This window comes from Gorilla gorilla, chromosome 1 (assembly GCF_029281585.2).
Source record: "Gorilla gorilla gorilla isolate KB3781 chromosome 1, NHGRI_mGorGor1-v2.1_pri, whole genome shotgun sequence".
NCBI lineage: Eukaryota > Metazoa > Chordata > Mammalia > Primates > Hominidae > Gorilla > Gorilla gorilla.
In genome coordinates, this window is record NC_073224.2 from 222,505,482 (window position 1) to 222,532,511 (window position 27,030).

Here is a 27,030-nt window from a genome sequence, read left to right on the forward strand (position 1 = left end):
CTAGTAACAAAGATGGCCTCCCCTGCTCCCCCAGCCTGCCCCTGGCTGAGGACAGGGAGCCCATGTGACCTGTGGCCACTCTGGAGGGGCTGTCTTGAGAGCTTCGAGAACATCCAGGAGACCTTCGCCTGCCCTTCCAGGGGCAGCGTAGGTGGCCAATACAGAGCAGCTGGGGCCCGCCAGGCCTGTGGCTAGGGGATGGGAGAAGCCTCCTGAAGTTGGGGGGCAGAGAAGGCAGGCTCCCCACGGGCGGCTCTGGAGGTTTGTTTTTAAATGTCCCCCAGGCTGGAGTGCAGTGTCACAATCTTGGCTCCCCGCAATCTCCTCCCAGGTTCAAGTAATTCTCCTGCCTCAGCCTCCTGAATAGCTAAGATTACAGGCACAGGCCACCACACCCGGCTAATTTCTTTGTATTTTTAGTAGAGATGAGGTTTCACTATGCTGACCAGACTGGTCTTGAACTCTTGAACTCAGGTGATTCCTCCCACTACCTCGGCCTCCCGAAGTGCTAGGATTACAGGCATGAGCCACTGTGCCCAGCCTTTGGCTCTGGGGTTTTCTCACCTGCAAAGCTGCTGCCTCCTGCTACTGTCCTGCCCCGTCAAGCCAGCAGCCTTGCTGGCCAATGTCCTCCACACTAAGCGGCTCCTTAGGCTCCCAGGGAAGAGTGGAAAGGGCTGGAAGGATGGCGAATGGGGAAGGGGACTCGCCGGTTCCTACCCAGCCCTGCTTTGCCCCGAACACCTGCCCCAGCCCCACATTGAAGGGCGGGGACCTGCGGGAGCGTCACGCGGGATGGCCAAGCTGGAGGGTCTCAGGATCCAGCTTAGCTGGTGTTCACACCAGACGGTAGCAATGGAGCCCTCTCTCCAGACTGGGAGGACTCAGTAGGCAGGGATGCAGGGAGGAGGGAAGGGGAGAACAGGAACAGCCCCTTCAAGGCTTTGGAAGGGAAATGGGGGTCGCCCCCTGCTAAGAGCATTCTGGGCACTGAAGCAGCCTGGAGGGGAGAGGACTCGGTGCCTCTAAAGAACTAAAAGATGGCCTGTTGCAGGTTGGGAGGCACATGGGAGGGCTGGAATCTCCAAAACCCTCGGCTGCCCCCACACTGGGTCCCCAGCACTCTCCCACCCACCCCCCACCCCCCACCCCCCACCCCGCCAGCATTTCCTGTGATTTTTGTTCGTTTTTTTTGAGACGAAGTCTCACTCTGTTGCCCAGGCTGGAGTGCGGTGGCATGATCTTGGAGCCTCCGCCTCCTGGGTTCAAGTGATTCTCTCAACTCAGCCACTCAGCCTCCCAAGTAGCTGGGATTACAGGTGCATGCCACAACGCCCCGACTAATTTTTGCATTTTTAGTAGAGACGGGGTTTCCCCATGTTGGCCAGGCTGGCCTTGAAGCCCTGGCCTCAAATGATCCACCTGCCTCAGCCTCCCAAAGTGCTGGGATTGCAGGCATGAGCCACTGCGCCTGGCCCCGTGTCTGCTATGCAGGCAATGGAGGGTTTTGTTTACTTCTACAGAGATGTGGTCTCCCAGCCTCCAGGAATGAGAGGTGCCACATGTCTTCCTAGGGTTTTATGTAAATAACTCCAGTCCTCAGAACAACCTCGAGACAGGCACAACTCTTACCCACTTGCGCTGGTGAGGAAACTGAGGCACAGAGCCCACTTAGCTTGTTTTCTTGCCTTTGACCAGTACAGGGAGCATTTCCTCTCCTTCCCTACAGCAGTAGTGTAAGCATGGCGCCAAATGACCACTGACCTTTTCAGGGGAACACAGTGGGGAGGGATGGGGACTGGGGCCTGTTGGAGCACATCTTTGTCTAGAGGGTGTGGCCAGTGAGTCTTCAGCCTCGGGCCCAGTGTGGTCAGGTCTAAAGACTTGGCAGCAGGAGCTGGAAATCCAGACTTTGAGTAAATTGTCAGTGCCTAACTTAGAGACGTTTATAACACTGTGCAAGCCAAGTACACCCAGCTCTCTGCTGCAGGTGTCTGCTAACAGCCAGGGCTGGGAGGGTGCTTCTCCAGGTGCTATCAGGATGGTGCTGCCTGGGAGGTAACAGGAGAGAAGGGTGCCAAGCTGCCAAGATTTCCTGCAGGACCCTTAGGCAGGTGGGGCGGGAGGGGCCCAGGGCTGACCTGAAAAGCTCTGGGTGAGGGTCTAGTTAGGGTCAGAGGAGGGACCAATTCATCCACCACTAAGGCAGCCCTTGGCAGAGGTGGGCAAGTTCCCTGGGAAAAGCCCATGGGGGTGGAAGAGTGGACCTTTTGTCCCCCTTCTGGCCCTAGAGCTTTCCTTTCCCCTTTTTCCCTAGAGATGGAGCCCCAGCCCTTGGGGTCCAGAGTCCTCTATTTCTTTTGGCTTTTCTAGACTATCTGAAAATGCAGATGAGCTCATCCATCCCTCCCCATATTTGAAGGCCTGGTCTGTGTCAGTCCCAGGCTGGTATAGGGGTCAGAGCCATGAATACAACAAGAGGTCTCTAGTGTAGTCCATAAACTCTGCACCACCATGGGCAGGTTAACGAGATATCGTAAGATGTCCTGGGGTAGCTGGCACACCAGGGCGCAGCTCCTGGATAAAGACCCACATCTGATCCAGAGACCAGCCCTGCTGCCCCAACCCTGGCTTCTGCCTCGCTTCCTTAGGATGACCCTCCTCCACCGCCCCAGCAGCTGGCAGAGGCTGGCCAGGTCCTGCCTGCTGCCCGCAGAACCCCAGGTGCTAGGAAGGGGGCTAGTTTGAGGCCCAGCTCTGCCTTCAACTCCCTATGGGACATGGACACAGGGCTCCCTTCTCAGGTCCTACCCTGAGGATTAGAGTGTCCTAGAGTCATCATCATCCAGGAGGAGTAGGGTGGGAGCCACAGCGCCAGTTAAAGCTTAACAGCATCCCTGTACCATTAACACAGGGGTGGTCAGATGGGAATACATGGCTTTGGGCCGTGGAGGGGACATTTCAGGCTGAGGGTCAGCCCAGGTCCACCCCTGCTGTGCCTTCTCAAAGAGGCCACACCTACAGACCCAAGGAGACCAGAGCCTCCACTTGCCAAGGCCAGCTGCCTGCCGTGCATGGCACCACCCCCACCGCGGGCCTGCCCCCTCCAGGTCCTACCAGTCCCAAGGGGGAGGCCCTCGACCTTCCTCTAGCCTGGGCCCTGGACTCTAGACCCAGCTTGTCCCAGTTGCTTAAACCAGAGCAGCATTTGGATAATCTTAAATCCATTTGGATAATCTAAGTCCATTTGGATAAGTCCAACCACTTCCTGCCACAGACATAATTTAGAGATGAGGGGAAGGACAGCAACTGATGTAGCCAAGTCTCTCCCCCCACACAAGCAGGCCAGCATGGCCATAGGTATCTCAGCTCAGCCTTGTCCTCAGTTGTCACTCATCCCCTCCCCAAACAAGGAGGTCACTGCCAAGATGCATTCACACCCACCAGCCCCTTTATTGGCTATTTAGTAAACGTCACTTGGCTGAACACTTTTCCATTTTTTCCCCACAGGGGTTCAAGCTGGCGGCATTTGCCATCCTACTGGGTCCGAGGGTCAGGGCGGACAGGGAAGAAAGGGTTCTGTTGCCTGGACTCTCCAGCCTCCTCTACTGGGCAAAGAATCATGCTGTTGCATGGTGACAGTGGGCCATCCACGCTGGGGCAGAGCGGGCAGCTCCAGGGCCTGGGTCTAAGGTACCATCTTCCACCATTTGAAGGCAAAGGGCACCCGGCGGATGTTGGCACAGGCACAGATGTCTCCGACCTCTGTCAGGTAACAGTCAAAGTCATTGATGAAGGTGCACTTGAAGCCCAGGGGCTCCAGCAAGCAGCAAATCTTTTCTTCCAGGCAGCAGGTCCCCTTGATTTGGGGCCCAAAAGGCTTGGGGATCCCCAGGTTCTTGCCCATCACAATCATCCGCAACTGTTAGAAAGACAGGGTGGGTGAGGCCTGGACAGGGATCAGAGGCCTGAAAGCCAGCCGCCCACCTGCCTCTCTGCGGTCAGGCCAGAACAGGCATAGCAGGCAGGCAGCCGCCGCCTCCTCCAGGTCAGTGAAACCCAGCTCACTTTTGCTTAGCCCTACAATGGCTGTTTCTCAACAGCCAGATAAAATCCTGCCTGGCCAAGGTCTGGGATTGTCAACTTCTCTAGTATCTATGTTTCGATTATTCTGGCCTCTTATCATCTGGATACAACACATGACTGCTGCCTCCACTGGAACACTCTCCCCACCCCCGCTTTGTCAGTTGACTGCTGCACATCTTTTGTATCTCAACTCCTCCTCAAAGCAGCTTCTTACCATTACTCACCGCTGCCGGACCACACTGAGCTGATCAAGTTAGAAGACACCCATGTACAATTAGAGCATGCAGGGCCTGTGTCCCTGGGACCCAGGGAAGAGGTCAGCAGGTGTTTAGAGAATTAGGGCACTCAAATGCCTCAGTTCATTTTAAACACCTATATAAGGGGTCAGTTGTTACATGAGAAAGTTCAGATGTGAGCCACAGTCGGCATAGGCTTGGTGAAGCCAGGACCTCTTGTACTCACAGCCCCACTCTTGATTATAACTTCTGGTTTAGAATAAGTAGGAACAGAATTTAAAAAAAGAAATCCAGTTTTGCTCTTGTTGCCCAGGCTGGAGTGCAACAGGGTGATCTCGGCTCACTGCAACCTCCACCTCCCGGGTTCAAGCGATTCTCCTGCCTCAGCCTCCTGAGTAGCTGGGATGACAGCACTACACCTGGCTAATTTTGTATTTTTGGTAAAGACAGTTTCTCCATGTTAGGCTGGTCTCGCAGTCCTGACCTCAGGTGATCTGCCTGCCTGGGCCTCCCAAAGTGCTGGGATTACAGGTGTGAGACACCACGCCCAGCCCCAGAATGTTTTTTTGTTTTTTTTTTTTTGTTTTTGGTTTGGTTTATCAGACAAGGTCTTGGTTTGTTACCCAGGCTAGAGTGCAGTGGCTCATTGCAGCCTCCACCTCTGGGGCTCAAGAAATTGTCCTGCCTCAGCCTCCTGAGTGGCTGAGACTACAGGCATGTGGCACCACACCCAGCATTTTTTGTTTTGTTTGTTTTTTTGGGAGACAGTCTTGCTCTGTTGCCCAGGCTGGAGTCCAGTGGTGCAATCTTGGCTCACTACAACCTCCGCGCCTCCTGGGTTCAAGGGATCCTCCTGCCTCAGCCTCTGATTAGCTGGGATTATAGGCATGCACCCACCACACCCAGCTAGTTTTTTGTATTCTTACTAGAGAGAGTTTCAACCACGTTGGCCAGGCTGGTCTCGAACTTCAGACTTCAAGTGATCCACCCACCTCAGCCTCCCCAAAGTGCTGAGATTACAGGCATGAGCCACTGCGCCCTGGCCCCAGTTTTTTTTTTTTTTTTTTTTTTTTTTTTTTTTTTTTAAGTTGCGGGGTCTCGCTATGTTGCCCTAGCTGGTCTCCAACTCCTGAGTTCAAGTGATCGTCCCACCTCAGCCTCCCAACGTACTAGAACTACAGGTGAGCCACCATGACCAGCCAAGCAGAATATTAGAGACGGAGTTTCAGTCTTGTTGCCCAGGCTGGAGTGCAATGGAGTGATCTAGGCTCAATGCAACCTCTGTCTCCCGGGTTCAAGCAATTCTCCTGTCTCCGCCTCCTGAGTAGCTGGGATTACAGGCATATGCTACCACACCCAACTAATTTTGTATTTTTAGAGACAGGGTTTCTTCATGTTGGTCAGGCTGGTCTCAAACTCTGGACCTCAGGTGATCCACCTGCCTCGGCCTCCCAAAGTGTTGGGATTTACAGGCATGAGCCACTGCGCCTGGCCTAGAATGTTATTTTAAGGGGTGATGTACCTCCATGTATCAGACACTGCTGCCGTGGACCCTGGAGATAGCGGACAGGAAGACCCACCCTGAGGTAGCTTGCTCAAGGCCTCGCTGCTGGCAGATGCGCGGCAACCTCGACTCTGGGTTGCATAACACCCCATCCGAAGTGGGCCTCACAGGTTCATCCTTTTAGACTGGGGGCGCAGCTTGCTGAGGCTCCTAAAGCACCCGGCCCAGGGCCTGGCCCATAGTAACTGCCTGGGGAACCTCCAAGCCTTCAGGCCCTGTACACTTGCTCTCTGGGTGGGGCATCCCTAACCAAGATGGGGGAGATAGGGGAGAAGGGGTATCCCTCCCATTTCCTCATAGGTACCATTATCTGCTGTCCCCCATCTTTGCAGTCCAGCACAGTGAGGTGGCAGCCAGTGTTGCCTGGACAGGCCCTCCCCCACCCAGGGATGCCCAGTCACCCCTCACCAGGTCAGGGAAGTATGGCCTCGCGAAGGGCCTCTTGGGCTGCTGGTCGGAGGGGATGTTAGTCAGCTTCTCCAAGCAGAACAGCTGGGGAATCTCGATGATGTCCTGTTCCACCAGGCCCAGCTCCGTCTTCAGGATGTCACGGTTCAGGTGAATGCACTTCTGGGGTGGGGGTGGGGGTGGGGGTGGGGGTGGGGGGAAGCCAGGAGAGCTCATCAGGAATTAAAACCAGTTTCCTTCCATACTGAAGGTAGGTGATGGCCTGACACCACTACCATCCCCATCACTTGCTGTGTGCCAGGAGCCTCACACTTCATACCAACCTTACGAAGTGGGCAGTTCCCTTTTCACATGGGGAAGTGGGGGCTCGGGAATGGCCTAGTCTTTAGTCCAGGATCCCATGGCTAGACAGCGTCTGGCACTTCTCAACCCAGACCAGCTGAGCCCAATACCCGGGCATCTCCCTAGGTCTTGAAATAGGCTTCAGACATAACCCAACACACTTGTCTCCCTAGGTCTTGAAATAGGCTTCAGACACATACCCAACACACCTAAGCTGTCGCCAGGGGCTGGGAGATGCTGCCTCAGCCCCATGCCTGGCTGGCACCCACCCTGCTATGCCAGGGGGGCTGTTCTTACAAAACAGGGTACCCATGCACTGTGCGGGGCATAGAACATTCCTTGGGAACATTCCTGGGAATGTTAAGGACCCAGTGAGAGAAGCAGTTTTGCTGACCATGCAACCTCAGCCAAGAAATTACCCTTCTCTGGGCCTAAGCTTCTCCTTCTACAAGTTGGGGAGACTCTGCTTCTTATAGCCAATGATTCACTTCTAAGATCTCTGAAGTTTGGTGACCCTGAACACCATCCTCGGGACTGCTGTGATGGGCCACTTCATCCAGAAAGCATTGAGTAGTCCCTCGTCTATTTGAGTCTGATACTCAGCTTCTCGGAAGTGAGGAGCTGGCTTCTTCAAGGAGGCTGCTGAGCTATGTCATTTTCCGGGAAATGGACCCCAGGCAGCTTGAGTATAATGAACAACACATGAACTTGGGAGTTCAGACTCATTTCCCCAAATGATTATCCTGGGCTAGCGGTTTTACTGTGTGCCTCACACTACCCTCATATGTAAGAGGTGTTTTATTTATAGGGCTATCTACAGGGTTCGTAGTGAGGTATCTCACACAATGCTTGGGCCATCACTGGTTCTCAGCTAGGAACCTGGATAATCAGGGCTTTCCCAGCTTGGGGGAAAAGATCCAGCTACATAATCATAGCAAGTAAACTCCCTCTGACAGTATCTGCAAGCAGTATCTGTCAACGGTCCCGACATGCCATGGCGCTCCTCCCTGCCCCTGTCCCACCCTGGGTCCTCAGCCATCTGACACCATAGAAAGCTGTGTTACCCACTTCCAGCCCTCTTCCAAGCATAAAGGTACATCGTGCTGTGTTTGACTCCAGAGACCTAACTCCTTACTCCTCTAGTCTCCCTACATTGGCATATGGCCAGCTCTAGCCCCAGACCTGGGCCTGTATCAAGACTTGGAAGAAAGGGTGGTGGGCAGCTGCCCCCCCAACCCTTCACCCCTCAGGAGGGGTGGGTGGAAACCTTCCTGCAAGACCTGTGGCACCAGCCCTTTCTTGGGGATGGCCCCCTTCACGCTGGTCCTACCTCCACGTATTCATTCTGCTTCTTCAGGCTTTCATCAGCCAGAAGTTGGTCGATGGTTTTGGCTTCCCTTCCTGCAGGAAGAAGCGGGGCAGCAGGCCTGCTGGTCAGGGAATGGCAGCACTGCCCAGAGCTGGGCACACTCGGGCCAGGCCCAGCCACCTGGGTGCATTCCTGGGCCAGTGACCATGGCAAGAAGACTGGCCTATCTCCAGGGATCACACCCTCAAGGTCCAATATCTTCCTTCTGGGGACTGACCAGGGTCTATACCAGAACTCCCAGGCAGGACTTACTGCCACTGGCCACTCTGTCCCCAGCATGAGGGGGAATAGGCTGTGCCAGGCTGAGGGACACAGCCTAGAGCTTGTTAGGATGACTTCAGCCCCTACTCCCCTTATGTCAATACAACCTGGCACCTTCTGCCTGTGACCCTCTCCAGGTTACTTTACCTTTGTTCCTCAATTGCCTGATCTTTGGGACAGGGATGCCCAATTCATTTGCCAGCTCTGAGGTGACAGTCTTTGTCATGTGGTTCATGCTCAGCAGATGTCACCTTCCATGGTGCTTCTATGACCAGGAGTTCCCGGGCCCCAACCCCAAAGGCTGAGTATCCAGGAGGTCTGGAGCAGGGTGGAAATTCTACATTTTTAACAAGCTCCCAGGTGCGCTGGCCTTCAGATAACACTTTGGGTTTCGAGGGTCTAGAAAAACCTAATACCCCCAAGCCCCTTTCTGGGTTCCTACAGCCTTTATTATTTTTTGAGATGGAGTCTTGCTCTGTGGCCCAGGCTGGAGTGCAATGGCACGATCTCAGCTCACCACAACCTCCAAGACCTCCCAGGTTAAAGTGATTCCCCTGCCTCAGCCTCCCGAGTAGCTGAGATTACAGGCATGCACCACCATGCCCAGCTAATTTTCGTATCTTTAGTAGAGATGGGCTTTCGTCATGTTGGCCAGGCTGGTCTCGAACTTTTGGCCTCAGGTGATCTGCCCGCCTCAGCCTCCCAAAGTGCTGGGGTTACAGGTGTGAGCCACCATGCCCAGCCCACTCCCACAGCCTTTAGATCAGAAGTGCAATGGCACTAGCCACACCACCTCTGCTTGTCCACCTGTGTGTTTCCTTAATGTAACCAGGAGACCCACAAAGTCCCAGTCCCTAGATACTTAATCCAACAAGCCCTGAATAAATCCAGGCACTAGCATTGTTAACACCCATTTTCCCCCTACTTAGGGCCACCTATGTGCTAAGCGAGTCCCCTTCAAATACATCCAAACAGCCTCTAGGCCATCCCAGAACATCTGGTCTACTTGTGTTGTAGTACCACTAGAGCAGCCCAGAAATAAGACGTTCTGATATGGCAATTCCAACAGCTTTTGTGCTTCCCTGGCATCCTTTACACCAAGTGTGACAGAATGGCTATGTAGAAAGGACCCCTGGAAAAAGGAGGACCCCAGTTCTGTTCTGTGGAAAGGGAGTTCCCTTACCATTAGACAGGAGCTGATCTGCTCTAAGCTCATCAAACAGAAGAGCGTCGCCATAGCCTTCCTTCTGTTTCTCTCGGAACAGTTTATAGCAGGCACTGGGGCTGGCCAGGAGCAGCAGGAAGCCCTGGGAAACAGAACTTGGGTCAGAAGCTAGCTTTCTCAGCTGGACATGGTGGCTCGTATCTGTAATCCCAGCACTTTGGAGGCCGAGGCAGGCAGATTCTCTGAGGTCAGAAGTTCGAGACCAGCCTGGCCAACATAGTGAAATTCCATCTCTACTAAAAATACAAAAATGAGCCAGGTGTGGTGGCATGTGTCTGTAATCCCAGCTACTCAGGAGGCTGAGGCAGGAGAATTGCTTGAGTCCGGGAGGCAGTGGTTGCAGTGAGCAGAGATCACGCTATTGCACTCCAGCCTGGGTGACAGAGCAAGACTCTCAAAAAAACAAAACAAAAAAAAAAACAAGAAAAAGCCAGCTTTCTCTCCAGAATCTTCCAAGATTCCCCAACAGAAGGCAAGGGTCAGATGTCCCTTCTCCAGACCCCAAAGCAGACCTTTTTGCCCTCATTCTTGTCATCTGTGGGGATGAAGCACATGAACTCATCCACGTGGCCAGTCATTAGCCAATCTGAGTAGAGCTCCACCGGCGCTTGGACCTGCTGGGCATAGAGGAAGTCTCGGAGGGTCTTACTCATGGCCCGGCCCTCTGCGCTAGAAGGAAGATGGAAAGAACAGCTCTTGAGCCAGTGTGGCCCAGGCTGGTCACCCGCCACTTGGTGTCATGCTGCCTCCAGGGAGCTGGCCTCTGACCGTTGTGTGAAAGAGGCTGGTCCATAGCGGATGTGTTGGTTACGAATCCCTTACTCTGACCCCACTCAGAACAGAGCCTAGTGTTTCTAGACAGACAAGCCCGGGCACAAGTATCATTTTGGATTTACGGCCACCAAGAAATCCAACCACATATCTCTTGGAAATGACATCCTGGTGGACCAAATGTCACTTGTTTCAGCTTAAACCCTGGAATCAAAGAATAAATGGTTTAGTCTCATCTTTAGTCTCCCACGTGAATCAAAAGCTCAAATGTCTTCAGTTTAAGAAATGGTCCACAGTGTGTGACCTGCTGAGGTGCTATGGGAAGCAGGCGGGGCCAGGGGAACGACCATGGTCCCTTCCTTTCATTTGGAGGCGTCTGGCTTTGTGGCTCACCTGGGGTAAAAGCTGCTGCCAATGAGGACTCTGCCCAGCGGGTACTCTTTCCCTTGGACCTTGACAGGTGGGGACACCATCAGGTTCCCAATGGAATCCATGCTGGCCACTTTATGGTCCTCAGTGTCCTGGATCATGTAGCCAATACCAGGGCTCTGGGGAGAGACCCAGCCGGGGAAGGGGTGTTAGTAGGGGATGGCTTTAGGCCCCAGTCTTATCCCTAAATCCAGGCTTTCAGGTAGACTTCCACATCCCCTCCCCCCAGAGGCCACCTGGGCCCTCTCCCCACTTGGTGTCCCATCATTTCTAGGCAGGCCCCAGGCCTGAGAGATTGGACTGAGCTCAGATTAGCCAAACCAAGTTCCACACCAGTGAGTACTTCATGGGGAACTCATCGAGATCGGCGGCCTGAGGTGTGTCGAGGATCAAGGACGTTGTCTTGTGGGGAGCCTGGGTGTAGCAGAAGGCCATCTCATCCTGGAATGGAGAGGAAGACAGATTGTTTGCCAGTCACACATCTCCCTGGACCCCATTTAGGGAAAAGGTACAGTAAGAACCCCCTTCCTTCCTGCCAACTCCTGCTCAACCCTCAACACCCAGCTCAGATATCGCCCCTTCTTGAAGGCTCTCCGATCCCTCTCTCCCCTACTCTTCAGGTTTAAGACTTGAGCATCCATGGCCAGGTGTGGTGGCTTACGCCTGCAATCCCAGCACTTTGGGTGGCCAAGATGGGTGGATCACTTGAGCCTAGGAATTCAAGACCAGCCTGGGCAACATGGTGAGACCGTCCACTTAAAACAAAACCAAAAAGTTAGCCAGGCATGGTGGCTCATGCCTGTAATCCCAGCTACTCAGGAGGAGGCAGAGGCTGCGGTGGAGCTGAGATCGCGCCACTGCACTCCAGCCTGGGCGACAAAGACTTGAGCATCCAGATTCTTCCTTTCTTCTTTTGTAAAGAATCCATTAACAAGCCTTACTGGCTTACATTCTGAGTCAGCTCTGCGCTGGTGCCACTCAGGAAGCCACCGTGTCTCCACCCTATGCCACTGAGATGCCTTCCAGTTTCGCTTCTATTCTTGCCTACTCTTAAGATCTGTTCCCTACATCTTAGCCAGAGGGGTCTTTTGAAAACCTGAACTATAACCTTTCATTCCCGATTCATGCTTTGAGTGTCTCTTGTTTGCCTTTAGCTTAAAAGGTACCTTAACCAGGAGGTAGCCCTGCCTTTCACCTTTGTTCACTGTGATCTGTCTGCATCAGCCTTCTTCAAGATCTCCAAGCACACCCCCATTTTTTTTTTTTTTTTTTTTTTTTTTTGAGACAGTCTCGCTCTGTCATCCAGGCTGGAGTGCAGTGGTGTGATCTGGGTGCACTGCAACCTCCGCCTCCTGGGTTCAAGCGATTCTTCTGCCTCAGTGACCCGAGTAGATGGGAACTACAGGCGCGCGCCACCATGCCTGGCTGATTTTTGCCTTTTTTAGTAGAGACAGTATTTTGCCATGTTTTCCAGGCTGTTTTAAAACTCCTGACCTCAAGTGATCAGCCTCCCAATGTGTTGGGATTACAGGCTTGAGCCACTGCACCCGGCCAGGAACTCCTTTTAATCCTGGCCACCCCTGTCCCAAATCTCTGCATGGCCAGCTCCTTGTTTCCTTAAGTTTCATTTGCAGAGTTTCCCAACTGTTCTTAAACTGCCTCATTTGGTCTAATGACTCACTGTATCATCTCATTGTCTAACTTTCATAGCACTTAAAAGTTCTATCCTTGCTAACATGGGACAGCATATGTTCCAATTTATCTCTGGTGCTCAGGATGGTGTGCCTAGCCTGTGATGATCACTCATCTGCAGAGGACAGAGCTCTAGAACCGAAGGCTGACCGGGGCTCTAGACTTGGTGCTGTGCCAGAGTCAGGCGGGACCCCAGGGCAGTGGCCCAGCTCTCACAGCCTTAGCCAAAGGTGTCAGAGCCTTCCGGGGCCTGGGGGTTAGGGTTCTGTGGTCTTGAACACGTGTCCATTCTGGAATGGGAAGGAGGCTGGACTCTAACTATTCCTTAGTGGCCATGACTCAGGCAAATCCTCATCTGAGCCTCCACTGAAGTCCTAAGAACAGGGCCGCCCCTATCAAGGCTTCGGTCTTTAAGGTTAACCAGAAGCCTGTGAAGTTCCTCTTAGGTGGCACATGCTGAGTCTCCCCACCCCTCCCCCACAGGTGGGTTCCCAGGTGGGGTGTTACCTGGAGCCACCTGCCCAGGCGGTTGGGGTCCTCATAGACAGATGCCACCTGGCTGTTGCTCTTCTCACTCAGCTTCGTCACTGTGTCCACAAAACCCTGCAGCTGCAGCTCCCTGTCATGGGAGAGAAGCGAGTTCTGGGAAGGCTTTCGAAGGTCCCTTACTGGTTATGACCTCCTTGTGCCAAGAGAGGAAGAACACATCCTTCTCACCAGGAGAGGTTACATCCCTGCCCGTGAGGTCGACACAGCAACCATCCCTGACCTCGGCACAAGCCAGAAGCTCAGAGCCCATCTTGTCTGACGCTACTCAGCTTTGCCCATGGCAGAGCCAGGTTGGGAAGTGCCAGTGGCAGCCCCTTCCCTGGTAGCCAAGGCCTGCTCTGTTTATACCCTTCGGTCACATTCTGCAAGTACCCTTCCTTTCGTTCTGCCACCCAGGCTGGAGTGCAGTGGCATGATCTGACTCACCGCAACCTCCACCTCCTGGGTTCAAGTGAGTCTCCTGCCTCAGCCCTCCACAGTAGCTGGGACTATACGCCTGCCACCATGCATGGTTGTCACTTTTATATGTGTGGCATGGGGTGGGTCTTGAGCCCTGGGGTCTTCAAGCCGTTGTGCACAGCATCAGGCTCACAGATCTACAGTGGCCCTCCCTTCCTTGAAGGGAAACAGCAGTGTGTGAGGCTGATGTTAAGACCACTCATCTGGCCGGACACGGTGGCTCACGCCTGTAATCCCAGCACTTTGGGAGGCCGAGGCGGGCGGATCACCTGAGATTGGGAGTTTGAGACCATCCTGGCCAACATGGTGAAACCCCATCTCTACTAGAAATACAAAAATTAGCAGGGCGTGGCAGTGCATGCCTGTAATCCCAGCTACTCGGGAGGCTGAGGCAGGAGAATTGCTGGAACCCTGGAGGTGGAGGCTGCAGTGAGCCAAGACCACACCACTGCACTCCAGTCTGGGCAACAGAGCGAGACTCCATCTCAAAAAGAAAAAATAATAAATTATCTTAAACAAATGGAACAAACATGTCTTCAAAAGTTGGAGGTCAGCAAGGCCCTGATATTGGGAGATATTGAAATTGGGACTGTAGTCCGGCTTCAGGTCCAAAGCTCATGTTGCTACTAATAGAATACAGCAATGTAACTACTGGCATAGCACATTCATAGTATCTATGCTACTGCTCCAAAGAACCTATTTCTTGGGTCTATGCAAAGCCACAGGGAGCTACCTGCCTGACAAGGTCTAGAACAGTCTGAGGCTTATTGCAGGAAGGGTGTGTCGGCTCAGTCTTGCAGGTCATATGCAGCTATATGGGGTCAAACCATGCCTGAATATCACACTGTATGGAAGACTTGGGTTTCCTTGAAGAACAAGTAGATGCCTCCTGTGGGTGAGAAACCCGTCTTCAAATCCTCGAGATATCACATCTCTCTGCTTTATGTCTTTTGTATCTGCCATCAGCAGAATCCCATCAGACTTTCTGAGATTTTACCTTCTCATCCTGAAGCCTGCTATTCCTCTGAGGACCACACGCCCCAGCAGCCCTCCCCTGGAAGAGCTGTCTGGCTTCTACAACCATGGAGCCTGGAAGAGGGGTAGAAGTCTTTTTTTTTTTTTTTTTTTTTTTTTTTGAGATGGAATCTTATCTGTCACCCAGGCTGGAGTACAGTGGTGCGATCTTGGCTCACTGCAACCTCCGCCTTCTGGGTTCAAGAGATTCTCCTGCCTCAGCCTCCCGAGTAGCTGGGATTACTGGGGTGCACCACCATGCCTGGGCTAATTGTTTTTTGTATTTTTAGTAGAGACGGGGTTTTACCATGTTGGCCAGGCTGGTCTTGAACTCCTGACCTCAGGTGATCCGCCCGCCTCAGCCTCCCAAAGTGCTGGGATTACAGGCATGAGCCACCACACCCAGCAATTTTATTTTTTGTTTTTGAGACAGTTTCGCTCTTGTTTCCCAGGCTGCGGTGCAGTGGGGCTATTTCAGCTCACTGCAACCTCTGTCTCCTGGGTTCAAGCGATTCTCCTGCCTCAGCTTCACTGAGTAGCTGGGATTACAGGCATGCACTACCACATCTGGCTAATTTTTGTATTTTTAGTGGAGACGGGGTTTTACCATGTTGGCCAGGCTGGTCTCGAACTTCCGACCCTCAGGTGATCCTCCTGCCTTGGCCTCCCAAAGTGCTGGGATTATAGGTGTGAGCCACCACACTGGCCACCTTTTCCTATTAGTGTTTCCCATCCCTGCTAGAGCATTCCATCAGCATTATCCTTTACCTCCTACCTTAAAAAAACAAAAAAGCCTTCACCTAAGGAATTTGCAATAAAGGGCAACATGGTGGTAGTAATCTGGAGGTGGCTGGTGTGGAGCAAGTGGGGCGGGGCTGCCCTACCTGGGGACCAATCCCAACTAAAGGCTGCTCCTGCCACCCTGGCTTGAGCCATGCTGTGTCTAGACTGGTCTTCCACCTTTTATCTGTACCTGACTTTCCATGTGGCCAGAGTGATCATGCAGACAGAACCCTTGGCTTCCCACTGGTTCTGCCTTCAGGATCCTTTCTCCTTTTCTCCCTAGGCATGTGGCTACATAGCTAGAGACTGTTCCTGGATTCCCTGAAGCTGGATGTGGCCCCGTGCGTGTTCAGGATTTTGGCACGTGAGAAGTGGTTCAGGAGACTTCCAGAACACTAGCAGCAACAATAGGTTGCAGTGCCCAAATCTTGGCTCTTTCTCCCTCCTGGGGCCCGGGCCTGGACCTAGGATGTGCGCACCCAGCCTCCAGAGAGGAGGCAGCCACCCCAGGGGAAAGCATAACAAGACTGAAAGGAACCAGGGCCCCTAAGTGGCAGTGGGCGAGTAGTACCATCTTCCTGCAGGCATCCAGGTGACAGAAAGCTTTCACCACTGTATTTAGAGTAGGTATGGCCCCAGCTACCTCACCCTAACATCCAGGGCCCACAGGGCTCTGCTCTTTTCACCCATCCCCACACCGCCCCTTCCTGGGCTCACACCTGTTCTCTGGCTCCGTAGGAGCTTCATCTTCCCTGGGATAGGTTCTCATCCTGACCTCTCCAGCTTCACCCTGCTTTAGAGCACTTGGTACTGTTTAAAACCATGCCGTTTGGCCCTCACATAATGGGGGGACTGTCTCATTCACTGTTCCATGCCCATCTTTGGGAATATTCCGGCATGTATTAGACTGTCTTAGGGCAGGTCCAGACAGCTCAGACAGAAGGGTTTCAACTCTCCTGGTGAGAGGTCCTAGTCATCTTCACCCACCCTGCCCTGCATATAGAAAGAAGAGGGTGCCAGTTATGAGAACCGCCTGGCACAGTCAGCCTGATGGTCTCTCACCTGCACAGGTAAACCTCCAGAGGCACCTGGGTACAGGGAATAAAGACGCAGGGAGCCACCCGGAACACCACCGTGTCTTTGTACAGCACAGTCTCTGGAATTGACTGCAACAAGACGAGGTCCTGTTAGCAACCTGCTTTCACATTTACTCGCTCCCCTCTTACCCCCAGGGTTCCGGCCGTTCAGCCCGGCCCCCAGCTGGGCCCCACCTGCCTTCTGCAGCTCTCCCCTAGCAAACCTCGAGCTCTGCCCAACTGTGGGAGATGGCTTTTCCCCCACCGGAGCATCCTAGTCTAAGGACCCATCTATTATGGGGACATACCGGGTCTTGAGACTCCTCCACCAGGGACACAGAGTAGGAGATGAGGCCCGAGAATTCGGCAGACGGGAATGCTATAGCTTCAACGTAGAAAGTCTCCTTCAAGTGGTTCCCGAGGAGGGCCAAGGTATAGACGTGCTGGTCGGGCCCCAGCACCAACTCAAAGGTACTGGAGTCATCTTCTAGGAGAGAAAGAAGGGATGGACCAGCCACTGAAGTAACCTGGTGCCGGTCACATTTGATTGTCAAGGTACCAGCTCATTCCTCATATCAGATGCAAGGCTGTGAGTTCCAGGAGGGCTGGAGCTGAAATGGCTCAGCCATCCCCATTTCTAGCATTCAGGTCTTGGTAGACAACCAGATGTTCATACACAAGCAACGGCCAGTTATTCACCAGTATTCCTTGAAGACCTATTACACGCCAGGAGTTGGAGCTCAGGTGATGATGCCTTTAAGGCTCCTGCCTGGTGTGAAGCCTCAGGGTAGGTGGTTCTATATTTTGGCCCATGAATCCAACTCCTGCGATAATATCAGAGTCCTAAAGGTGAGAAACTGTCCCAGGCTGGGCTCAGCAGCCTCACCTGAAAAAAATCACTTACTGATGCTGGAAAGGTCAGTGAGAACCATTTATTGGATGGATTATGCCTCCATCAAGTTTTCTGAAGAAACCAAGTGTTCTTATGATTATACATGTTAAGCCTGTCTCCTAGTTTTAGGTCATTAAATACAAAACCATGCACAGAAGAGATCAGAAGGAAGTTGACCACACGTGGTGGTTGTCGTTTGCTAATTAGATCCTAAAGGTGTTTTTGAGAGGGAGTCTTGCTATGTCGCCCAGGCTGGAGTGTAGTGGTGTGATCTCAGCTCACTCCAAGCTTTGCCTCCTGGATTCTGGCCATTCTGCCTCAGCTTCCTGAGTAGCTGGAACTGCAGGCACCCACCACCACGCCTGACTAATTTTTTGTATTTTTAGTAGAGATGGGGTTTCACCGTCTCGTTAGACAGGATGGTCTCGATCTCCTGACCTCATGATCTGCCTACCTCGGACCTCCCAAAGTGCTGGGATTACAGGCGTGAGCTACCACGCCTCTCCTTTTCTTTTTTGAGGTGGAGTCCTGCTCTGTTGAGCAGGCTAGAGTGCAGCAGCGCTATCTCGGCTCTCTTCAACCTCCATCTCCCGGGTTCAAGCGATTCTTGTGCCTCAGCTTCCTGAGTAGCTGGGACTATAGGTGTGCACCACCATGCCCGGCTAGTTTTTTGTATTTTTAGTAGAGATGGGGTTTTACCACATTGCCCAGGCCAGTCTCCCACTCCTGAGCTCAGGCAATCCATCTGCCTCAGCCTCCCAAAGTGCTAGGATTACAGTCGTGAGCCACTGTGCCCATCCATTTTCTAGGTCAGAAATGACCCTGACTTCTCCCACCTGGGTCACTCGAACTTCCTCTTTCCTGGCCTGTCCTCTTTATCTGTGCCCGATGTGGCAGCTGTAGGCCTGATGGCTATTCCTGCTTAAGATTCCAGGTGACTTATTTCAGGGAATCCTAAGCTAGATTTACCTTGGCCACCAGAACCCCGAGAGATCCAGGAACTGTAGCATCCTCAGACCTTCTGCACGGCACTGCCAGCTGCTTCCATCTCCAGCTCCTCCAGCATGCCAGCAGATGGCTGCAGCTACGGCCATGGCTGCCCCTGGTTAGGCACTGCCCTGGGTCCTCGGCCTCTTGCTCTGGGTTAGAGCCCCAGCCGCCCTCCCGATGGACTCTGCAGTTCTGCAGCAGCCCCTCCTTGGAGGCCCTGGGGATGCTGGTTACAGGCCCAGCCTCAGTCCTGCTGCTGGCTGTGAGGGAACTGGGCCCACCAGGACCACTCCTGTGCTAGTTCCTGCTTCTCGTCTACCTAGATGCTTCACCAGCCCTGAGCCAGGCCTCATGGGGCAAGACCAGACAAGGCAGTCTTCCCCCAGGAACCCCTGCAACTTCCCAGTGCAGACACAGCCCTCTTGACCTGCAATAGCATCAGCAGGCCCACAGCACCCAGCCCAAGAGCTGCCACACACCTAGGGCCTGCTCCTGTTCTGGGGACCTGGGCTCCCTGTGGCCATTCCACCCAAGGGTGATTCACCACCAGGCAGTGAGGGCGAGAGGGTCACAGTCTGTTTGCCACAATCCCCTACTGGCTGGCTCTCCTGTTGTTGACTTTCTGGGGGCCCCTCTTATAGATAGTTCGTTGTGAAGCATAGCTAAAATTTCACTGTGGGCTATCTTTGCTAGGAGCTGTGGTAGGTGTTTCAGGCTCATGGGCTCACATCCTCAGGACCCTTTGAAGCAGGCATTTATTGTCCCCATTAAACAGAAGCATGGGGGAGGCCAGAAGCCCCGCGACCCAGGTACACACAATAGCTGCCTCTACCTGGAAGGCCCTTCCTGCCCTCAGTCCTCACAGAGCTGCCCAGGAGGCCTTAGCTACCTCAAACTCTCCCTACCCACCCTGGGGGCATATTAAAGGGCTCCCTCCAGCCTCTGCTGGGTCCTCGACTGTCTGTCCATCTGTCGTAGCAGGCTCTGAGAGCAGGTAACATGGTTTATTCTTCCAGAGCTGGATCCTCAGGGCACAGAGCAAATACTGATGATTTGAGCTGAGCTTTTTCCTACCTGCCATGTACTGCTGGACTTACAGGAAGGTGGGTACCCTTCTTGGTTCTTCACTGGCACTTCCAGGCCATTTCTCTATTCCTCAAGAATCCTAGTTCCTGTGAAGTGCTGGCCATCAGATAATGCCAGCTACCCCTTTCTTTTGGGGACGATGTCATCCTCTCCATCCTTCGTGGATTGTTCTAGCATACTTGCCCTCCACTGCTGTTGTGTCACTGGTATCTGACAATAGACTAGAACATCCAGACATTTTGATCTCTCTTCGACCTTATTTCAATGAATCTAGGTTCTATACCACCTTAGACATCCATTACAATGATCATAACCCAGACTAGATACCACCTCCAAGGCAGACAATGCCTTCCGATCTGTTTCGCTCACCTATGCTCTCACCCCAGCGAGTCCCCAACCTCAGTCCCAGATCCTCCTACCGATCCCCACCCTCCATCCTCACTTCCCTTTGACCCTTCTCAGAGCTCAAAAACCCATCAACTACATCCTCTCTTATACACACTGTCCACTCCCACACCTTTTTCTAGTTTGCTTTCCTGGAAAACCTCCATTCTGGTCACACCAGGTCTTTAAAGCTCACTCTTGCACCTGAGGAGCTGGAGAAAACCATCACACCGAAAGGCCTCATTTCAGGCTACGACCAGACCTCAGAGCAAGCCACCAACACTACTCAAACACTATCGTCTCATTCCTGTCCACAGACTCACCTGTATTCCATAGTCCTAAAGGTGATTCTCCTGCCTTGGCCTCCCAAAGTGCTGGGATTACAGGTGTGAGCCACCACGCCCAGCCTGTTTAGAACCTTGTCTTCTGGCTTTCTATTCCTCTGCAAACTTCTCAGATCTTCCTCTAGGATCCATTTCCCCACCCCTGTTGGATCAGTTCCATCTATACTTCTGCCCGTGTACTACCAGCTTCAGACACGCTCGACTGCATGTTGGCCCCTGTAATTACCACCACACATCTCCCTTTATGGAGAATTCTTTCTGTGGCCTAGATTTACTGTGCCTCCCCATTTCAACCTGGCTTTTCACTGTTATTATCAGGGTCACTGATGACTGCCATTCTGAGGATTGTGACTTTACTATGGGCTTGGGCATCTTAGTCTATCCCACAGCGTTTGCCAGGGTTGGCCACTGCCTTACTTTGCCCAGACTGGAGTGCAGTGGTGCAATGTCGGCTCACTGCAGCCTCTGCCTCCCGGGTTCACATGATCCTCCCGCCTCAGTCTCCTGAGTAGCTAGGATTACAAGCTAACGCCACCACACCTAGCTAATTTTGGTATTTTTAGCAGATGGTTTTACCATGTTGGCCAGGCTGGTCTCAAACTCCTGACCTCAAGTGATCCACCAGTCTTGGTCTCTCAGTGTGCTGGGATTAAGGCATGAACCACCACGCCTGGCCAGGCTTCTTTATAAAAATAATCTTATCTTAGAGACAAGGTCTCACTGTGTTGCCAAGGCTGGTCTTGAACTCCTGTGCCCAAGTAAGCCTCCTGCCTTGGCCTCCCAAAGTGCTGGGATTACAGGTGTGAGCCACCACGCCCAGCCTGTTTCTAGAACCCTGTATTCTGGCTTTCTATTCCTCTGCAAACTTTTCAGACTCTTTTGCTATATCTTTTTGTGGTTCGAGCTTTAGCATGTTTCAGAGTCACCTGGAGGGCTTGTTAAGACATAACATGCTGTGTTGCTCTACCCTAGATTTTTAAGTTTTTTTTTTTTGGGGGGGGGGGGCGGGGACAGAGTCCCACCGTCACCTAGGCTGGAGTGCAGTGGTGCAACGTCGGCTCACTGCAGCCTCTGCCTCCCAGGTTCACTCCTGCCTTGGTCTCCTGAGTAGCTGGGATTATAGGCATATGCCACGAAGCCCAGCTAGCTTTTGTATTTTTTTTTTTAGTAGAGATGGGGTTTTGCCATGTTGGCCGGGCTGGTCTCGAACTCCTGACCTCAGGTGATCTGCCCGCCTTGGCCTCCCGAAGTGTTGGGATTATAGGCATAAGCCCCGTGCTCAGCCCCTAGATTGTTGAATAAGTTTTTTTTTTTTAAATTATTTTTTTGAGTCTCACTCGGGCTGGAGTACAGTGGCATGATCTCGGCTCACTGCAACCTCTGCCTTTCGGGTTCAAGCAATTCTCCTGCCTCAGCCTCCCGAGTAGCTGGCGGGCATGCCCGCCACCATGCCCAGCTAATTTTTGTATTTTTAGTAGAGACAGGGTTTCGCCATGTTGGCCAGGCTGTTCTCAAACTCCTGACCTCAGGTGATCCATCTGCCTCAGCCTCCCAAAGTGTTGGGATTACAGGCATGAGCCACCACGCCCAGCCTGAATAAGCTTTTTCAATAAAGAAACCGGTAGTTCGCTATGATCCACATGATGAAGTGTGGCATCCTTAGCAGGCTACATGAACCGGCGGACTCCAAGGCCTGCCTGGCCTAATCCACCTACTTCAGCACTGGTAGCCTCCCAGGGCCAGAGTAGCCCTTGTGGCCTGAACCAGACCTAGACCCCTGGGTTTCTTAGGCTCACTCCAGCTCACGTGTAAGATGGCCACGTCCAAGCTGGGCTACCTTTTCTGGCTAATCCCAGGCTACTTTGAAATCCAGCTGAGATCTATGGTCTGCAGAAGAGATGGAGTAGGAGACTGAGCCAAGGCCCCAGAGTGTAGACCAGGAAGTGGCAGGGGCACACTCTCCAATGCTGGCAACAAAGATGGTGCCCTCTGAGAAGAGGCACAGTATAGACCACAGAGCTCCCTGCGTTGCCTAGCTGAAGCTAAGCATGGTTTACAAGACAAGGTAGCAGGTTGGGCCGGGTGCAGTAGCTCGCACCTGTAATCCCAGCACTTTGGGAAGCCAAGGCAGGAGGATTGTTTGCATCCAGGAGTTTGAAACCAGTCTGGGCAAAGTGAGACCCCGTCTCTACAAGAAAAGCGAATTAGCCAGTTGTGGTGGCACACACCTGTCATACCAGCTACTTGGGAGTCTGAGGTAGGAGGACTGCTTGAGTCCAGGAAGCTGAGTCTAGACTGCAGTGAGCTGTGATCACACTACTGCACTCCAGCCTGGGTGACAGAGCTAGATCTTGTTTCAAAGGGGAAAAACAAAACAAAACCCAAAGAAAGCATGGTGGTGTGTCCCTCCAGAAGCAGAGCTAGCTCTCATTGAGAGATTTAGAGGTATGCTAGGTACTGAGCCAGTTCAGGGAAGTCAAAAGATGCGCAAGGCTGTTTTGCTGGAGTTGGGCATGTGTACCTCCTAACCAGCCCTCCATCTATAGAATAGAGTATGCTACCTGCCTCCCAGGAGAGGAGGGCTGAAGATGGGTGGTGGACGGCATGGTGGCTGGGATGCAGGTGCTACCGTGGCTGCCGCTCTAGAGGTTTTGGCCTCAGATTTCTGGAAATTTAACATAGTGGATCTTGGTTTAGAGTGAAGATGGATTCTCCTGAGAGGAGTCATTGGGAGATGTGATCTACTCTGTGTAAGGCAATAGCTACTGTTTCAGTGGATATGTCTCTCTTCTCTTCTAGCCTGCAGGGAAGGCACAGCTACCCCCATTTTACAAGTGGAGAAAGTGGCTTAGAGGTGCAATAACTCACCCATGTGTACAGATTTAGCCTATGGGGAAGGTGGCAGCCAGAGAATCCTAGAAACACAAGTACAGCCACAACAGCCTCTCATCTGCAGCTCTAGGTCTCCAGCAGGCTTCTGCTGGGGACCTTGCTGGGAGGAGGTGTGGGCACAACTTGCCTGGCACGTCGAGAGCAGGCAAAGCTGGAGCTGGCACAAGAACACTCACTTTGGGGCCAGTAGACTCTCGCCTTCTTCGACTCTTCCTTGGAGGTATGGAGGACTAGCCGATATTTCTTTAAGATACAGCTGGGGCCTTGGACATTCAGAGTCATCTGGGACAGATTCGTTATTTCTGGGCAAAGGACAAAGCAAAGGTTAAGGAATGTCTGGAGGCCAGCACTCTGGGGGTGGAGGGAAGAGCAGTAGAGAGGGGCCGGGAGTTTGAACAGAGCACCAAGGACCCCCTGCCTTTTGCTAGGGCCCAGGCCCGAAGAATTACCATTTCACTGCTTGTTCTAGGTGGCTACAGGCAAGCTGCAAACCTCAGGGCCTCCTTTTGAGGGAGGATGGGATTTATCCCATGGTCCCCACAAACAGAACAGGGCCTACCTCGATCAGTTCAGTGAAGGTTCACCTCCAGCCTCAGTAGGAAACAAGACATTCCATTCTACTGCTAAGACCCAGAACCCTGGTCCCAACCACAAGTCAGGATCCAAGGCGAATTTTACCCAAGACAGTCCAAGGTTCCTGGCCCAGACTATGAGAGGCTTTTTAGAAAGCAGCACATATACCCCTATTGTCTTCATTTAGTCTTGTCAACCAACTGATACAGTTGGGAGGCCAACTGTATCATCCCCATTTTACAAATAGGGAAACAAGATCAGGGAAGTTAGTGTGCTCAAGTTCACAGCTAGGAAATAAGTAACCACCCATGCTCTTTGCATGGGGCCATGTGACTTCTCTTCCCAATTATACATCTACAACTCAGGACAAAAGATTTGATCCGCCCAGGCATGGGGACTGGGGAAGAGGGTGTGGGGGGTGGGGTGGAGAAAATTAGTCTGGAATCTATTTGCTGAGAAGCAGGGCAGCAAAGAGACCAAGAAGGAAAGGCAGAGACAGTCTGAGGTCCTACCCTCTGAAAAGATCACTTTCTTGGTTTTCTTGTCCTCAAGTTGCTGGCCCACATCAGCAGGGTTGCAATTCACAAGCAGGATGGCACCCCAACCGCTGGGACCCCAGATCCATTTTTTCTGCAAATGAGATGGGAACATTGGCTCAGGAAGGAGCCAAATAAATCTTGTGTTTCTCGGATGCACCTCATAGCAGAGGGGCCCAGCCAAGCCTTTCTCCAGGGTACAGGGACCGATGGAACAGGACTGGTGAGGTCAAGAATCTGTAGGAACAGGAAGGTAATGTCAGGTAAGGAGGCTAAGAGGAAGGGAAAGAAGCTAGGTTTGGGGTTACCAGTTACTTACCTCATATTTCAGGGTCAGAGAATCAGGGACTGAGGCAAACTGGAAAAGAGACGTGCTACCTGGCAGCAGCGGCTAACCCTCTCATCTAGGAGACTCCACAACCAGGGTAGGACATGAGCCTAGAGTTGCCAGACATTCTAGTTTTTTTTTAGTGAGCTAGAAATTTAATCAGTTCTGATCCCAGTACTTTGGGAGGCCGAGGCAGGTGGACCACTGGAGATCAGGATTTCGAGGCCATCCTGGCTAACACTGTGAAACCTCGTCTCTACTAAAAATACAAAAAAAAATTAGCCTGGCATGGTGACAGGCACCTATAGTCCCAGCTACTCGGGAGGCTGAGGCAGGAGAATGGCGTGAACCTGGGAGATGGAGGTTGCAGTGAGCCAAGATCGTGCCACTGCACTCCAGCCTGGGCAACAGAGCGAGACTCCATCTCAAAAAAAAAATTAGCCAGGTGTGGTGGCACACGCTTGTAACCCCCAGCTGCTCAGGAGGCTGAGGCAGAATTACTTGAACCTGGGAGGTGGAGGTTACAGTGAGCTAAGATCATGCCACTGCACTCCAGCCTGGGTGACAGAGGGAAACTCCATCAAAAACAACATCAAAAACAAACAAAAAAACAATACCCCACAAAAGAAAAGGAATTTAATCGGCTCTGACTTGTACCGTGACAGTTTGGTTTCCCCCCTCCCCTCCACGTATCTAATCCTTCAGCAATGTCACAGCAATTGGGCTAGACACGAGGAAGGTCAGATCAAGTGAGCCCGTGGGCAGATTTGGCTTATAGGGCCCCTTCCCTGCCCCCTTTTGCTGGCAGACTCACCTTAGCCTGTTTGTCACTTGACATCTCAACTTGCCCATTGCGGTAGATGTCTACCTCTAGAGAGACCTCTGAAACAGAAGAAAAGGGTGTCCCAGCCACCTTGACCTGCCAGATGGAACCTCAAAGTTATAGGTTATCTCCTGTGGGGCTGCCCAAGGCTGGCATCAGGGCATCTAGCCTTTCTGGCATGCTATCAGCTTAGAAGCAGAAACCATTCTCAAAGGTGACAGCTTCATATCAGCAAGCCTGGAGAGGCCCAAGTAGTCACGTGTCTACCCCAAACCTCCCGGGAACTCACAAAACAAGCCCATCATGGTCCTCATGCCATCTCCTGCCTTTCAGCCTCTACCCAAGTGATTCTTACTTGCAAAGTCTACCTCTCTAGCCTTCTGGAAAGCTTTATGCTCCAAGACATAGGAAAGGCTTAATATGGCCGGGCACAGTGGCTCACTCCTATAATCCCAACGCTTTGGGAGACTGAGGTGGATGGATCACTTAAGGTCAGGAGTTGGAGACCAGCCTGGGCAACATGGTGAAATCTCATCTCTACTAAAGATACAAAAATTAACTGGGCATGGTGGAGGGCACCTGTAGTCCCAGCCTCTTGGGAAGCCAAGGCAGGAGTGTCACTTGAGCTTGGGAGGTGGAGGTTGCAGTGAGCTGAGATCAGACCACTGCACTCTAGCCTGGGTGACAGAGCAAGATTCTGTCTCCAAAAAAAAAAAGTTCAATACATGACAATTCTAAGCCCCTTTAAAACTTAAGGATTAGCTGGGCATGGTGGCTCATGCCTGTAACCCCAGCACTTTAGGAGGCTGAGGCAGGCAGATCACCTGAGGTCAGGAGTTCAAGACCAGACTGAGCAACATGGCAAAACCTTGTCTCTACGAAAAATACAAAAATTAGCCAGGTGTGGTGGCAGGTGCCTGTAGTTCCAACTACTCAGGAGGCTAAGGCAGGAGAATCACTTGAACCCAGGAGGTGGAGATTGCAGTGAGCAGAGATCGCACCACTCCACTCCAGCCTGGGTGACAGAGTGATGCTCCATCTCAAAAAACAAAAACAAAACACACTTAAGGATCTAGGCTTTTGCCCACATACTGTCATAGGGACTGTCCCGCCTCCTTAGCATACCACCTCCCATCCCTTCCACCACACAAGGGACAACCACGTGGCTCCAGTGTGGTCTTTTGTTCACAGCTCATTATTTGACATGCTGATTCCCAACTGGAATATCAGGGCCATGAACACAGGACTTGTTTGCTGTTACATCATCAGCGCCTGACCAGCAGATGCTCAGGGACCAGATGCCCACTGCGAACTGGGCTGCCCCAGGTCCTAGGGATCTAGCAGCGTGCAAGACGGAGACCTCGTCTCCTTAGAGCTTACATGAGCACGTATGTGTGCACCAGGGGTGGGGCAAGCAGGTACATCACGTTTGATGGCAATAAGCACTGAGGGATATGGGAGAAGGAATGGAGCAGGGGTGTTTCAGTTTTACATGATCAAGGGAGCCCAAGTTTACATTTGAAAAGAGACCTGAAGGAGGCAAGAAAATCTGGGTTAACATCTAGGGTAAGAGCCATTAGGGGAAATAGGAAGCCCAAGGCAGCAAGGCCAAGGGTTAGAGTGGCCAACAGGACCCACAGCAGAAGGAGCAGGATGACCCAGGGGGAAGATTCACAAGCGGTAAAGACAGAGGCAGTGCAGGGTTACTCGTGTAGTTTCGTGGACAGCGACTTTGGCTTTAATCCAAGCAACGTGGAAGCAGTTGGAAGGCGTTATCCAATATTCCACTTAAAGATGTACCACTCTGGCTGCTGGATCAAGGCTAGAGGTCTTAGTCAGAAGGGCAAGGGTGCCAAGCATGAACCCCACTGGGAGGTCTGGGCTGTGACCCAGCTGAGAGGATGGGGGCTCGAGCCGG

At 52.5% G+C, this 27,030-nt stretch overlaps 1 protein-coding gene across 1 annotated transcript in view; it reads right to left on the reverse strand.

Moving 5' to 3' along the window:
• Positions 1 to 3,430: 3,430 nt before the first annotated feature.
• Positions 3,431 to 27,030, reverse strand: part of PADI6 (peptidyl arginine deiminase 6) — a 29,128-nt gene continuing 5,528 nt past the window's right edge. The window contains exons 4-16 of the mRNA XM_004024771.5: positions 25,104 to 25,171; positions 23,938 to 24,055; positions 23,029 to 23,154; positions 16,573 to 16,751; positions 16,251 to 16,354; positions 12,891 to 13,002; positions 11,025 to 11,132; positions 10,656 to 10,810; positions 10,004 to 10,160; positions 9,450 to 9,573; positions 7,967 to 8,037; positions 6,295 to 6,456; positions 3,431 to 3,922 (exon numbers count right to left, since the gene is read on the reverse strand). Of these exons, the coding sequence (XP_004024820.3) occupies positions 3,689 to 3,922; positions 6,295 to 6,456; positions 7,967 to 8,037; positions 9,450 to 9,573; positions 10,004 to 10,160; positions 10,656 to 10,810; positions 11,025 to 11,132; positions 12,891 to 13,002; positions 16,251 to 16,354; positions 16,573 to 16,751; positions 23,029 to 23,154; positions 23,938 to 24,055; positions 25,104 to 25,171 (1,718 nt within the window). The 3' untranslated portion in view covers positions 3,431 to 3,688. The remainder of the gene's footprint in view (positions 3,923 to 6,294; positions 6,457 to 7,966; positions 8,038 to 9,449; positions 9,574 to 10,003; positions 10,161 to 10,655; positions 10,811 to 11,024; positions 11,133 to 12,890; positions 13,003 to 16,250; positions 16,355 to 16,572; positions 16,752 to 23,028; positions 23,155 to 23,937; positions 24,056 to 25,103; positions 25,172 to 27,030) is intronic.